This window comes from Papio anubis, chromosome 4 (genome assembly GCF_008728515.1).
Source record: "Papio anubis isolate 15944 chromosome 4, Panubis1.0, whole genome shotgun sequence".
Lineage (NCBI taxonomy): Eukaryota > Metazoa > Chordata > Mammalia > Primates > Cercopithecidae > Papio > Papio anubis.
The window spans coordinates 70,181,900-70,198,266 of record NC_044979.1 but is presented as its reverse complement, the minus strand read 5'-3'; the positions used below and the strand labels follow the sequence as shown (position 1 = coordinate 70,198,266).

At 37.3% G+C, this 16,367-nt stretch overlaps 1 protein-coding gene across 9 annotated transcripts in view; it reads right to left on the bottom strand.

The window, feature by feature from the left end:
• CDK14 (cyclin dependent kinase 14) overlaps positions 1 to 16,367 on the bottom strand; it is a 581,124-nt gene that overhangs the window by 81,032 nt on the left and 483,725 nt on the right. For 8 of the 9 annotated variants that reach the window (XM_017956186.2, XM_021935106.2, XM_031664857.1 and 5 more), the window contains 2 exons: positions 10,967 to 11,106; positions 5,455 to 5,598 (listed from right to left, as the gene is read on the bottom strand). In XM_017956186.2, the coding sequence (XP_017811675.2) occupies positions 5,483 to 5,598; positions 10,967 to 11,106 (256 nt within the window). In that variant the 3' untranslated portion in view covers positions 5,455 to 5,482. 9 annotated transcript variants of the gene reach the window in all.

The window sequence follows — 16,367 nt, the reverse complement described above, 5'->3', positions numbered from 1 at the left end:
CTCTTCTCATATGGGTATTCATAATATGCATCATGCATTTGAGGTTCAAAGTGCTGTCAATTTCCCAAGTAAGATGTATTTTTTAATTGGCAGTCATGTGGGGGTAATGGTAACAACTAGGGAATCTTTCAGATGAAACCTGCGAAGAACACTAAGTAAGGTTTGTTTCCCCTCCGAGCATCATTTCAACAATTGTTGTCAATTATATGAAGTAACAGAAATAATAAAACTGTAGCCATTTAATAGGAAAAAAAAATTGTAGGATCATGCAGAAAATGGCAGTTTTTGCAGGAAAAACCCCAGAAATCTTTCTGGTACTGAAAGAAACCTAGATCTAACACTTGTGTTTCTTATATATTGAAAAGTGCTGATGGATATTATCTCCTTTTGTGTCTATAGTTGAGAAAATGCAACATACCTTAAAAGGACCTTTTGTCAATAGCCAAAAGTATCACACAATGAAGATATCATACCATCAGAACTGGAGTTTCTCTCTGTACTTGCCTGATTTTTCACTCAGTAGTATACAGGCCAGGCAAGGCACTTTCCAGCTATACTGCTTGCTTTCCAAAAGCTTCTCCAAGTTTCTGAATGGCTAAGCCCAGCAGTCTCTTCCAAACACTTCCTTAAAAACAGGTTGGCCACCCAGTTCTGGGCCCAGCTGACTGGATCAGGGCTCAGAGCCTGACCTCAAGGCAGCCTACAGTCAGCCAGCAGTTTCTACGGGGGTGACTGACACAACAGCTTCACTCTATACTTCATGATGATGGCTACATCAATCAGAGCCACTCTCTGAGAGGGTTTGAATCTGAGGCAAAAAGAGGTCAGCAATAGACTGCCCCAGAAGTAGAGGGACAAAGAGAAATGATAATAAGCGGGATCCATGAATAAGCAGAAACAAGTCAGCAGAAGCCCTGAAGTGAAGGGAACATGAAAGCTGTGTTAGTTGATGCAGAGACAGAAAAAGTGAGCCGCCATAATGTCACAGCATGGAGGAGAGCAATAGGTGGCTGTTCTTTAGGAGCAGTTTCCAGAGTTGAGATGGCGGTTGAGATGGCAGACAGCTCTAGGTGGCCTACCGAGTAAGAAACACCGTTCTACTAACATTCAGACAGCGCTGCCACAGTCTTAAGCACCAGTGCATTGTGTTCTTTCTAAAATCAGGTTTCTAAAAAAAATCTTCATCTCATTTAATTAAATTTCCTTGAGCATTCTACTCTGTTTACCTAACAGCCTACTTACAGGAGATTACCGCTTAATGACCAAGTAGAAAGTCTGACACATTTTTTTTTCATTATCATGTAATTCCTATATAATGTGGATTTGCAGAAATAAGAGGCTAAAAGGTAAGGAGAGGGTCACCAAAATATGCAGGCAGTTAACTTCTTGCAATTGAACCAAATAAAATTCTTTCATGCACTAGACAAATATTTGTAAATTTATTAGGAATGGGGTCTGTAAACCAACTGATTCATTGAAAATAGATATTCCATAATAAGCACATACTATTTCAGAAAAATTACAAAACATATCTAAAAGAGTAGAGACCTCTCTTATCCCTTATATTTAGCTAAAGGAGAAGTAGAGTGACCATGCACTTTCTATGCCAGTTTAGATTAAGAGGAAAATTAAGTTCACCGAGGGATGTGTTTGGTATCACTGTAAGCAAATGTAAGTGATACTAATGGATGTGGTATTCAATACAGCTTCCAGTCTTTTCCTTGGGAAAAATTTCTATGTATATTTAAGGCTCTCTCAGACTTTAGAAGGGTCTTACCCATCAGTGCTGATAAAAATGAGTAAGAAGAATCTATGAAATCTTTACTAATATCTTTAGAGGATAACAAAATGTAAGAAGCACAGTATTTTGATAATCCAGTGGCACTTACCCCATTTTTAACTTAGGTGATTATGGTTTTCTTTTTATTTAATTTGGTTATAAGACTCTGAAACCAAAATTGCTTTCTGCTGCAAAGCCAAATGCATCTCATTAGATTTTCCACTAAGACCAATTTATGCAAATGTGGCATTATTAACTGAATAATTGAAGTGACCTTGGTATGCAAGGATAGAAATAATTTGGCATTGAGGTTTGGAAGAAAAATTAGGACTTGAAATATTCTTGTCTACTCAGTCCTCTATTATTTCAAAGACAGAAGTAATACAATGCATTTTCCACATTTACCTCTTTGTAACTCCCCAAAGAGAGGTGGTTAAAATGCCGGCCCACAGTCTTAGTCTCCTTGAGTCCCCAACCCCTTTGGCCTCCCTCTTCTTCCCAGTCTCTCTAGGCATTACAAAGAATTGGGACATTTGAGGAAATTCAAATGTCCCAAGATGCCAAAGCCTTCTCTAAACAGTCAATGAATTCAACAGCAACAGCAAAATTAAAGTCTAAGAAATTACAGATTTTTCTCTAAGGATATCTTATCTACGTAGACATTTTGTTCTATAATGTCTAGATGATATTCGGTATTGGTCAGAGTAAGGCCATTCCACAAGATATAATAGGCCAATAAATAGGCTACATTATTTGATCTCTAAGATGGCCCCATTTATTTAAAAACTCTGCAAAGGTGAGACATTAAAATAATTTCTTTTTCTGCTGACTGACAGAAAACTCTTAGAATCCATCTTCCCTATAGCTTTTCTGAGAAAAAAGAAATTGAGTTGTTTCCTCAGCATTATGTTGAATCAAGCTGAGGCATTTGGATTGAAAGAAAACTACACCAACGATAATATTAAAGCTTTATTGACCAGGCGTGGTGACTCATGCCTGTAATCCTAGCACTTTGGGAGGCCGAGGTGGGTGGATCAACCGAGGTCAGGAGTTCGAGACCAGCCTGGCCAACATGACGAAACCCCGTGTCTACTAAAAATACAAAAGCTAGCCGGGCGTGGTGGTGGGCACCTGTAATCCCAGCTACTCGGGAACCTGATGCAGGAGAATTGCTTGAACCCAGGTGGAGGCAGAGGTTGCAGTGAGCTGAGATTGCGCCACTTCACTCTAGCCTGGGCAAAAGAGCAAAACTGCATCTCAAAAAAAAAAAAAAAAAAAAAAAAAAGCTTTACAAGTTGATGTGAAAAAGGCAAAACTCACAGAAAAAATATTTGTGTTGCTATCAAATAATTCTAGAGGAAAGCTTCTACTGTGTAGATATAACTGATATCTAGTTTAAAAAATATATGTGAAGAAAATATATTTTTACATTTTTGTAAAGGCTTTTATATACTGATGATTGTAGTTCTGAGCACCTTTTAAAAAATCTCTTTTCAATTAGCAACCTTTGAGACTTTCCAAGCAACACTTCTGTCCTATGAGCTTGATTTGATTTCCCAAGGAGGAGCGGAGCTGAAACACATTCTAGCAGCTTTGACTGCCTGGGCTCAGGTCAGGGGATCTCAAAAGAGCCAAGAAGAAGGAACATAGTCTTGCAATTGAAATTCAGGCTTGCTTGTGTGCATGTGTGTATGAGGCAGCAGCACAAATAAAGTCCACTTTTTTGTTTTGTTCCACTGAATTGGTTAAGCGATTTATAAAGCCAGGGCCCTCATTATGATAATGCAGGTTAAATACTTTTAAAAAGCATATGATGTAACCCTCATGAATCAAAACCATTCTCAATACCAGGAGGTAGCTTGTCAAAAACTTAGCCCCACTCTTTGTCTGACCAATTGAAATTCAGAGTGGGAGTACAAATGCAACCAAGAGTTGTGCTTTTTATTCTACAGGGAGAAATAACACGAAGAATGAAGACTCTTACCTATGGAGTGACAAGTTAACAGTAACATCTTCTGACTGTCATTTATATATCATATTTTATCTGGAAACCTTTTATCTCCACATCATTCATAAATTGCCACCATGCCCCTGATAGGCCAAAACTGACCCCTATGTTGAGGGTATTCAAAAGCTAAGTCCAGGAGTAGCTCAAGATACTGGCAGATTACCCACAAGACAATGTGTATAGTTTAAAATTTTCTCTCTTTACCATGCTATCAATTTAGCCTGTTAACATATTTCAAACTAAGAGAGGGAGGAAGGAAGAGGAACTACTGCAATGCTGCATATATCCTTTGAGTTACTTGAATACTTTTTATTTTATTTATTTATTTTTTGAGACAGGGTCTGGCTCTGTCACTCAGGCTGGAGTGCAGTGGTGCAACCTCAGCCTCCCAGGCTCAAACCATCCTCCCACCTCAGCCTCCCAAGTAGCTGGGACTATAGGCAAATGCCACTACCATGCCCAGGTAATTTTTGTAGTTTTGTAAAGATGGGCTTTCACCATGTTGCCCAGGCTGCTCTTGAACTCCTGAGCTCAAGCAGTCTGCCTTCCTCGGCCTCCCAAAGTGCTGGGATTACAGGCATGTGCCACCATGCCTGGCCTGAACACTTAATTACTGAATATCAGAACAAACACACACTTTTCTCTACAAATCAGCACATAAAAAGCCTTCCCCACAGTAACATTTGTTCTCTATTTGTTTCAGAGACTTGTGCTACATTAAGTTTATATGTGTGTGTGTATATATATATAAGTAAATTATATATATGTAAATTATATATATGTAAAATATATATAAGTAAATTATATATATATAAATATGTAAGTAAATTACATATATACTAAAAATTTTCCAAAAATACTAGGCACTTCCATCTGGCAATCAAGAAATACGGCCTTTTCAGAAGTTGCCATCCCAAGCTGGTCATTATGTAGCACATGTGATGTGATGACTGGGCCAGGCTGACATGGCTAGAGGTTGCCATGTTTAGATTATGCTTCCTATCTGCAGAATAGTAGAGGACAAAGAATTTGATAGTAAAAGAGAAAAGCTTCATCACGATAAGGTCCGTACCAGGAGCCAGACAGGAATCAGAAATAGGTGAAGTGGCCCAGATGGGAGCTAAACTAAACTGGGGAGTCTACATCCCCTCCAAAGGAGGCGCCAATGATTTAGTTTCACGCAAACACTTCTGGTAGGAATGTGAAGGTGATATTGCTGGAGTTGCTTATTTTTCAAGGAAAACCAGAAATCTAGACTTTTGTGTATAATCTCCCCATTTTAAAATGAGAACAACTAATTAGAAAAATTGAGTGGACAAAAGAAAGTAGGTCTGTGGCTTAGAAACAGCCCAAAGTGAACCTTTTTCTAATCTCTGTGAGCAATGTGAGTAGTTAAAATGACTTGCTTATAACTAAAATGGTTTGCCTATGACAATATAAATAAAAGCATAAGATAAAGTATAATTTTAGTTAGAGTCTAGTAGGTGCCTGAAAATGTGGAAATAACTGAGAGCATTCTATCTCAATAGAAGGTCTGATGAACGCCATAATGCACACAACAGACTCATAGGATAGTTGGTGAAAAAACGAGTCTGAAATATTTCACTTAAAGAATCTGTTCAATATCCATTAAATACTACTTTCCTGGTAAAGCAGGTCATCTTACCTGTGTGCTCTTGAGAATGTGCTGCTTGTCAGTGCTTGCTGTTTGATAGACTTTTGCCATAACTATTGTTTTTCCCAAAGGCCCGCATGCTTTCTCCAGCTTCTGGTTGCAATCTCACATTTGGGACAGTAAAAATAGAAGACACTGTGGACAGAATACGAAATTTTCATTTATATACGTATAAACGTTTATAATCATGTTGTTTTTTTTTAATGGAGACTGAGATGCAGGTTTGGATGCCCAGTACACTGAACATCATGGTATGTTTTGATCTTTGAAATGCCAGGTGGTCGCAGGCACACACACATTTATACACATAAGCAAACATATGATAGGATGGTCTGCCTTTCCCTCAGAACCACAGCTCAGACTATCTCCCACATTTCTCTGATCTAGAACAATGAACTTAGATTGGGAAACAACATATTTTGCCCTTCCTTTGTTCCATTCTTTCATTCACTGGAAAAATATTTATTGAACCTCACACTGTTCTGGGAATTTCAGAATCCTGTACTAAATAAATCAGAATGAAAGGAAATCCCTGTTGTTATAGAGCCCAGTTGGGGGAGACAGGCAATAAGCAACCAAGCAGATATAATACATTAAAGAGTGGTAAATGTTATGAAGAAAAATAAAGCAGGGAAGAGAAACTGGAAGTTTTAGGGTGGAAGGAGGTCAGTGAAGTCTCTCCTGAGAAGGGACACTGGTGGAGAGAATCAAATGAGGTAAGAGGGCAAGCCATGCATATGTCTAGAGCAAGCACACATATAAGAAGAGGAAACAGCAAGAGCTGACTTTAAGGAGGCAAGAAGAGAAGCAGGCAAACCCGGTAGGAGGTAACTGTAAAAATGTGGTTGAAAGATGGTGAGTGACTGAGGGCAGGGTGATAGCAGTGAAGTGAGGAGTGGCATGATCCTGGATATACTGTGAAGGTAGCAACAACAGGGTCTGTGGAAGAACTGAATGTGGAGTGGAACCAAAAAAAGATGAGTTAGGGATAGCTTCCATCAACTGGAAGAATGATGCTGCTATTTACTGACAAGGGTAAGACTAGAGAAGGCGCAAGTTTGAGGGGAAAGATGAGTTCAGTTTTGATAAGATTAAGTGTGAGAGGCCTACTAAATGGTCAAATGGAAATGTTGAGTGTCAGTTGGATATGCAAGTCAAGTCAGGGAAGACAGGACTGGAGATGGAAATTTGAAAACTGTCAGTGTACAGATGATATTTAAATCATGAGATGGAATGAGATCATCTAGCCTCCAGGGAGTCCATGCAGATAGACAGATCTGAGGATTCAGCCCCAGGACACTCTAATGTGAAAGGTCTGGCAGATGAAGAGAAATCAGCAAAGGAGCGTGAAGAGGAGACTTTAGCTTTCTAAACTAGAGGAAAGCAATGAGAGAATACCGTCCTGGAAACCAAGCAAAAGAAGTATTAGTAGGAGGAGATGGTTGTCAATTGCACTGAATCTTCGATAGGCTGGGAAAAGACCAATGGATAGAGGCTTCGAAAGCCAGGCATTGTGGACACAAAAGCCTGTTTGGAAAGGATTCAAAACAGAACAAAAGTCTAGGAACTGAAGGCAGCAAATCTTACATCTGAAATGGGTGCACCTGTTTCATTTTTAAAAAGATGGCACAGAGCTACATTAAGAGCATTATGCTGTTCTAGGACGATATATAGAACATATACAGGAATATGTGGGAAAATCGACAAACTCTAGAGCTAGAAAGGTCCCTGGAGACTACTGTGTCCGTCTTACTCGCTCCTTAAGTGAGAAATGGGAAGCCCAGAGAGACTAAGGCACTTGTCCAAAGTTCCCTGGCTAGTTAACTGAAGCTGCAATCCAGTTAGTCTGATTCCCAGTTCAGTGCTCTTCACACTGTACCAATTTGTTGGCCTTCTTTCACTGAATTTGAGTTTTGTGAATTAGCAAATGAGTGTAATAAAATCAAGGACTCTGTGCTATGAAGTGTATTTTGTTCATTTACTTTGACAAGGGTAGTACAGCTTCAATTATTTATGTAACTTGATAGTATACGCAGGAGAATGCCCTGTGGTGTATTTGGGAAAAGTAATGAATTTCTTCTAAATCAGTCCTCCATTTACTTCCCTGCAATCAAATATTTGAGAAGAAGTGGGACAAAGCTGTTGGGGTTTCAGGACAGAGGGAGAATAACAGGGTGCCACCAGAATTACCCAGCTTTAACAGCCAGATCCCCAGATAACTGTACCATTATTCTTGCTTTCTGCTTTTATAATTCCTGCTTCAGTGGCACACTAATACATTACCTCTAAATTTTGGTACTATGTAACCTGATGAGATTTTAAGGAATAGTATAATAAAGAAAGATATTACATTATTATGTATTATTCCAAAGCATGTGTCTGACATAAGCCCATAATTTCATTTTTATACGAATCCATGAAATGACTACAGGGCTCTGTGTTACTCAGGCTCCAACAACACTTGATGCCCTTCTCTCGGGGTCTGATATATTGCACTAGGCCAAGAAGGCTTAAATCTACTTGTAACTTATTTTTGTTCCCATCTTCTCCTTTTAACTTGATTTTGCTTCCTGCTTGCATAAGTGTTTTCCTCTTGTGGAAATTCTTTAGAAGGTGCTATGAGCCAGCTTTAGGAATGAGAGTGCTATGGATTGAATTGTGTCCGTCCCCAAATTCATCTGTTGAAGCCCTAACCCCTAATGTGATGGCATTTGGAGATGGGGCTTTAGGAGGGTAATTAGGGTTAGATGAAGTCATAAGGGCGGAGCCCTCATGATGAGATTAATGGCTTTGTGAGAAGAGGAAGAGATTGGTCTCTCCACCCTGTGAAGACACAGCAAGGTGCCCTTCACAAGCTGAGAAGAAAGACCTTACCAGGAATCGAATCTGCTGGCACCTTTATCTTGGACCTCCCATTTCCAACAGAAATAAACGTCTGCTGTTCAAGCCACCCAGTCTACAGTATTTTGTTATTACAGTGTGACCAAACTGAGACAGCAAGGTTCCTAAACTACAGCTTGGTTGCTAAGACAATCCATTTATTGGTTCTGTAACACTTCTTTCCAGGTGGACCTCCTTCTAAATCTGCTTGAAAAAGCAGCATGTAAGGATATTACAGGTGCTGCTGCTACTGCTGCCACCACCACTGCTGCCTTTGCCAGATGGTGAACTTTTACAAGACTCTATGCTAATGTGAAATTCAATTATAAAAACATAAAAAAACTTTTAAATATAGTCTGCAGAATACTAACCTAGACAATAAGTCACCCAAACCAGTCATTTCACTTAAAGAAACTAATTCCCAAAGTCTCCAAAGTCTGGGAATTCTCTGTTTTGTAAACATGTTTACAAGTACAGCCACGTTGTTCTAAATGGAAATGACTATAGTATTTAATACTGGGATTGTCCTTTCTTGCAACTGGATTTATGCTTCATAATGATTATCTTCTAGACACAGAAATGCATTTCTATAACCCAAAATTGTTACTGGAGGCATTTAGTAGAATCTTGCTTTAAAAATATAATGATTTTTCATCTTTATTCTCCCCCCTTCAAAAGGTTTCACTGCTCCTGATGTTTAACGTTATGCAAAGACGTGTTTCTGCCAATGAATATCGCCTTATGGTTATGCTTCTGCAAATAGCCTGCTGTGAGCTGATAAAGGGATTAATGCAGCCAAAATTCTTAATCTGTGAAATTACAAATTAAATTCTCATATTAAAAATACCACCCTGAGGTATTTTTTGTGGTTTTAATTCCCCTCTGGTGTTCTGCATACATTGTGCTTGTTAATGACGGGGACAAGGCTGTCTCCCTTGGCAGTCTGCTGCCGAGTGATAATGTGTAGGCATTTACTCACTGATAGAAACTGGATTTAACCACTGGCTGATAAACTAAGTGGCAAGTGGGTAATAAGTCCATATTAACAGAAAAGTACTACTACAGAATTCAGAATTCATAGACCATCAAAATCCTGGCTTAAACTCAATCATCAAGTCAGATGGGATTGAGATGTCACCAAGGAGGAGTGATATCAAGTTACAAGTTACACTAAATGGGAAAACAAACCATATGTTTGAGTGTGATGAGCCATAAACTAGTGAGCCTATTTACATCATTTTTGTTTTCAGTATAGAAAAATTATTTTCCCATAGGGATTTAATTTAAAAAAACTCGAGGGTAGCTGTTGTAATAGTCAGTGAGTAGTCTTTAGAAAGGAAGTAGGGCAGAGTATGGAGTAAATATGGGCTGGAAATATGTGAAATGTTAATGAGGATTTGCTAAGCATTAAGGGGAGTAGTAGATTAATACATCTATAGTCACTTTAGGGTTAAAAACAAGTAATGAGAAATAAATGTGGGATATCAAAAAAAGATTTAGGATAGAAATACCCAAGAGGAGTTGTACTTAGAGCTTAGTTCCAAAATAAAGGGTTATTGTCATCAAGGAGAATCCAATACTACGATGGGTGAAAGAAGTCTAAAATCCAAGAGAACGAAGAAATAATCGTATGTTTACTGTAAGTGATGTATACCAAGGATTAATAAACACATGATAAATATTAATGCATATATGCGGTATGTTAATTTTTAGGGCAATCAGAAAAGAGTATAGAAGAAATATCTCTAATTGTTCTTTGGAAAGAACATATCACCATTGAACTAAAATATTCTGACGGTAACAGTTTGTACAAAATTTCACAAGAATTCTGTTTCACACTTTGGAAGAAATCTGAGATCCTCCCAGCCATAAATCCTCCCCCAAATATTTAAAATGTAATTTTTAAAGGCTGTATAAATATGAAGACTTTTATAAAAACAAAACAAAACCCACCCAGGAATGTGTTTTCTTTTAAAAGATTCAGAGAAGAGCTGTCTATACAAATACCAAGAGCATTTGCAGTTAAAATGAATTACACGTCTTCAGTCTGTACATGACAATTCAGTGCATTAGCCAATTGCCAACTCTGTTCCTCAGCTCGCTGCATAGCAGCCCTTTTTAAGGTTATTGTTACAACCAAGATGGTTTCTGAGCATCAAACAGAAATGAATCATCTCCTCTGTGTACTGCAGCCAGTTAAAAAGTACTGTATGCATAAAGCACTAAATATGTAAATCATATTTTCCTTTTCCTTTATGACTGCTCAGATAATTTTTTTGGACACACACATAATCAAATACAAAGATGTACAGCTGCAGACTGCAGAGCAGAGATAGCAAAAAAGGAATCCATTTTCTTCCTGTGTCTGGTAAGCTAGCAAATGAATGGCAGGATTCCACTAAATATATATACACATGGCCCCCCTTCCCCTGTTCTCTCTCTCTCTCTCTCTCCATACACACACACACAAACACACACACCCATGTAATGCACATACAAACATACATTATCTTATGTTTGTGCACACACAAATATGTGAATCTCTGTATACACGTTACATACAGATGCTAAAATAAAATGATGTCTCTGCTTGGACTGGATGTTGTGGATTTGTCATACTCACTATCGGTGAGTTCCCATAGCCGTGGGGGCAGGTCACTAAAATACTCGTGGCTCAAGGCAGCCTGTGCCGATAGTCTGTTCTTTGGGGAACATTGTAGGAGCTTGGAGGCCAGGTCTTCTGCATGGTTCACATAGCTGAGCCTAAAAACATGAGCAAAAAAGAGACGTCAGACCAAACAAGAAAACCCACTAAATAAGACATAAAGCTTACCTAATTTTTCTGGATTTCAATTTATTCTTGGCTAGAAAAACAAATTACCTGCTGAAAATAAACGAAGCAAAATGCACACTAGTTCTTAGAGTATTTGTTACTTCAAACTTACTTTTACTCTAGGTATCACAGTATAATTGATTTAAAATATTTCTACTATAGGCAAAGGGTTGATACTTTCAGAAAAGATAAAACTAGGTCCAGAGGTAGAAAATTTCAGAAGACAACGTATCAAATAATTGCTAGAATTTGTTCATAGAATCTATGTACTACACCCACATCTGGATATATTTATAGAAAATTAATAATAAATACCTAAGAGAATTAAAATAAAACTGCTATTAAACTCTCCAGCTACTAAAGTTTCTTTTCCTCTAAGAACTTACATTTTCTTGCATTGAATATAAATAACATTATTGAAACAGTGCCCTGTCAAATATCAACTATCATAATATTAAAATATAGGTTAGCAAAGGGGATGTGCTTAGATGATACGGGGCTGAATCAATTCAAGATGACCTTTAAAACAACAGTAGATAGAAAATATGTGTCTCAAGATTACAGAAAAAAGCATAACAATAGTCTTTCATGTGGTATAAGCTTTCAAATGGGTAGCAGCATTTCTCAGTCCAGCTCAGCCTTGCTTTTCATGGAACCTCTATTTCTCTACTCAGAGCAATCAAGTCTGGATAATTAATATAATAATGATAATAAAAGTATTCCTGATAATGGCTACCATTTCTGGATAGTTGAACATGTGTCAGGCACTTTCCCAGGTACTTTTAACACTCATAGTTATTATAGTCTGAGAAGGTTAACAGTTGCTATTTTGTAGTGGTGGAAGCCAAGTAGGAGTCAGAGATGGCAGTGGATCACTCGGGTAGCAGGTTGAGAGGAGATTCAAATCCACCCAGAACTCCTTGACTCTAAAGCGGTTTGCATATGCCATGCTCTTCTTTCTCTCACAGGTTATTTTAAAGGCATTCCCAATGGATTCTCCAGTTTCTGACACCCGGTGCAGTATGTACAGTGACTCTCAGAGGCAGCCAAAAGTGGGTGAGGGAGCCAGAAGTGGTTGCACCTTCCAGTAGGTATTTCTTTAAAAATCCTTGAAGCTACTCAAGACACAATTAGCCAACAAAACATGTTTCCTCAATGACCAACAATCTCCTTCTTCCCCTTCTCAACCAGTTCTTTAGTATTTATTTCAAATTGTTGGGGATGGGGGTAGGAAGAGAATACGAGGTAATGGATTTGGGTAGAGAAAGAAAAAGGGGAAAAGCAAAGAAAAATATTACCACAAAGATCCAAACTAAGAGACTTTCTCTCTAAATCTAATGTGAAGGCCTCACAAATGGGTTCAATGTGTGACTGCTGCAAAGGCTGTTCATGAAAAAAATGGATCAATGGATTGGTTGTAACTGTCTCTCCCTGGAAGAGAGAAATTTGTCCATAGGGAAAGAAAGCATTCTCAAAATTCTTAACAGGTATTTTTCCCCCTTTAAGAGGGCACAGGGCCATCCATATTATTCCTTCCTCTTCCAAAGACTTTATCACTAGTACAACTTTTCATTCATATTTTAAAAAATCATATGCAAAGTTTGAGATAGGCTTCATGGTTAAAAGTTATACTTACACTGAATGTACAGTTCATAGTTAATTATGGTGAACAGTACCTTCATATCAATTTTATATAGTTTTGATAAAATAGAACCACCAGATTAGGACTAGATCTGAGTCTCAGGCTTAATACTGTTATCATTTTCCTAAACTCAGACAAACAGCTTTTATTAAAAGAAAAAAGGAATATTATTAATTGCCCAAACTGTATGTTGTTACACTGCATGTAAATACAAGAAGAGAAAGGTGATTGCAATACTTGGTGTACAGGTACTTAACTCAGAAGTCAAGAATGTAAAACACATGAAATACAAAGCAATACATACTATTTTTGATCTTGGTTTTCCCATCTATTGAAAAATAGTGATGAACCATATTATGTCTGCAGTCCCTCCAGTTCCAAAAAGCCATGAATCACATCTGAAGCATGGTTTCATTATCTTGAAGAATTATAAACACTTACAGTTGTATCTTTGTGTCTGGAGTAAACTGTTGACTATATTTAAATGTAATGTATATGCCTCATATAAGGAATTCATCAATATAAGACAATCCCATTTCCCCCTAAATTGACTACACTTTAATATGCCAATAATCAAATTTTCATTTGTGATATTTAGTTAATATATAAATATTTGTTATATAAAATTTTAGTTTAGAAATTTTATTCTAAGTTTCCACATGCATTTTCGACATCAGAGCCTTTGTCACCGCTAGAACCTCTTTTTTCGGTCTACCTAAGTTGTTAAGACATGATACTTTTGGCAATCCATGTATGATATCTTAATTGGAAGTTTTATCTGAAGTCATAAGCATACCTTATCAGATTGTTAGAATGGTAGTGGTGGTTCTCAATCTCCCATGTGATGGTAGATCGTTTTCAATCTTTCCTTGCAATTCCATCAATTTTTGTTTTATATTATAAGGCTGGGTAATTAAATGCATAGCAGTCTAGCACTATTATCTCTTCTTGGTAAATTCAGTCTTTAATCCTTATGTCATGACATTTTTTATCTTTCATAAAGCTTTCTAGGCTAAAGTTCATTTTATTCTTACATTAGTAAAATATAATGACCTCAGCTTCTTTTGTTTAGTATTTGCCTGCCATAGCTTTTGTTACCTGCTTATTTTTAATGTTTCATACATGTAATACTAGGGTGTCTCTTTCATAAATATTACTTAGCTAAGTTTAATTTTTATCCAATTAAATAATCCCCGTCTCTCAAGGAGAAAGTTTAGTCCATTTACATTTTGCAATTATTGATATATTTGGAATTACTGCTACCAGATTAAATTTGCATCCTATTTTGTCCTCCTTTATCTTTTTTCTCTTTGCCTGTTTTCTTTTGGATAGAGTTTATTTTAGATAGAACTATTTTAGAAGTACAACTTCAAGAAGTTATGCATTCTATTTCCATGTAATTAGTAAATCCTCTTAATTTTTCTTCTTCTTTTTTGCATTCATTATCAATTTAGGTGTTTAAGCTTTCACAAGTTTTTGGAAGCTGGTGAACACTGACAAATTATTTCTCCCACGAAACTGGAAACACACAATCCAGACAGTATAAGTATACGGTTGAACTGACATTAACAGACATGACCATTTCATTGATTGTATAATAAAACAAATTATTAAGCATGCAAATATTAAGTTATACAGCTCAACAGGCTTAAAAAACATTACATTTCTGCTCAATTCACTACCAGAAGTTAACTTCTCTTTTTGCAAGAGAGGTTCGGAAGAGATGAACAAAAATCACATTTGAAACAATAACAGCTGGTAAACAACTTCCAATAGATATGCAAAAAAATTACAAGATTTTCAAAAATTGTATTATTAACAATTATTTCAGCTACAATCATAAGGCATGTCTACCTTAAGAATATTTACTAAAGAGCATATGTCCTAAACAAGACAAACACATTTTGCTAAAAATACTTAACAGCTCTCCCACTCTTCCTTCAGATCCTCTAAGTTGCACCTCAAATGCAGACATTAAATTAACTTTAATACTTTTTTGGTCTGGAGACAGACATTAAAGATATGTGCTTCTGTGCAATGTGGACTTTGTATGAACTTTTCAACCAGAGGTTTGTGATTTTCAAAATGGAGATTTTCATAATAGCACAAAATGAGATTTATAAAAAGACATTAAGAAATCATCATTAGACTTGGATGAAAGCCAACAAAATCAATGGGTACACAAATCTGATGTACACTGTTTTAAATGTGGCAGTTATAAACATATAGTAGCAGGCAAATAGCCAGATAGGCACCAATATTAATGTTTGAAATGACTGAAGGAATAAATCACAGAAGGCCTAGACTGCACACAGTTCTTAGGTTTTTAATTCGGTAGCACATTAAAAACATACAAGTATTGTGCTGGGTATTTTGGCACCCAATAACTCTATATTCCTTATATACTGATAAGATTCAAGAATGTGAATAGACTTCAAGAAGACATAATACTGCATGATTTCAGGAAAGATCAACTCATACGAATGGTAAACATGCTTTAAGTGTTGAATAACAAGCTTCTCTCTTCTTTGTCTTTTTTGAGACAGAGTCTCACTCTGTTGCCCAGGCTGGAGTGCAGTGGTATGACCTTGGCTCACTGCAACCTCCACTTCCCGGGTTCAAGCGATTCTTATGCCTCAGCTTGAGAGTGGCTGAGAGTACAGGCATGCGCCACCACGCCTGGTTAATTTTTGTATTTTTAGTAAAGGCAGGGTGTCACCATGTTGGCCAGGCTGGTCTTGAACTCCTGACCTCAAGTGACCACTCGCCTCGGCTTCCTAAAGTGCTGGGATTACAGGTGTGAGCCACTGTGTCTGGACAAACAAGCATCTTTTGCTGAGTGTTCAAACAAGCTGATCATAATCCAAACACAGAAGTTTCAATTCTGTCAAGCTTGAGGCCTGGTAAAAATGCTCATCAATACTTCATTAGACTTATCATTCACTAAGCCTACAAGTTGGCTAATATGTTTGATAAACTGGGTCCTGTTGTAAAAGTTCCATTTCCAAGGCAATTGCATCAGGTAGCCCGGTTTTATTTATTGCAAGAGTTGTTTCTCTGACTGCTGGTGTCTAGGAAGTGCAGCTGCAGTGTAGGACAATACTTCTCCAAAAGAGAAAAACTGCTTGCTTCTAACATTTCCATTTCACTTTTGTCTTATGAACTTCACTGCATCTTCATATTTCATTTCACTTTAATGCTGGGACAATGAACACTAGAGCTCTCCCAAAACCAGCAGCATGATGACAGTAATATTTAATGCAACAACTAGCCTCTCAAAGAAACTTTATTTTACAAAACATAACCAGTTATCAACAGGCTTGGATAAATGGCAGTGTACCATCATTCAGAACCTGGATGCCTTCTTTCTCACAAGAACAGTGTTGTAAGTTGCTTCACATATTATCACTATTGGGTAAGAACCTACTTTAAAGTTCCTTTAACATTCATTTAAGGTCATACTGACTGAAATATCCTGTATGTGACTTCACATGACCTGACCAATTCATTTGAGTCACGTTAGTTAAAAAAAATACTCAATAGGGTTAT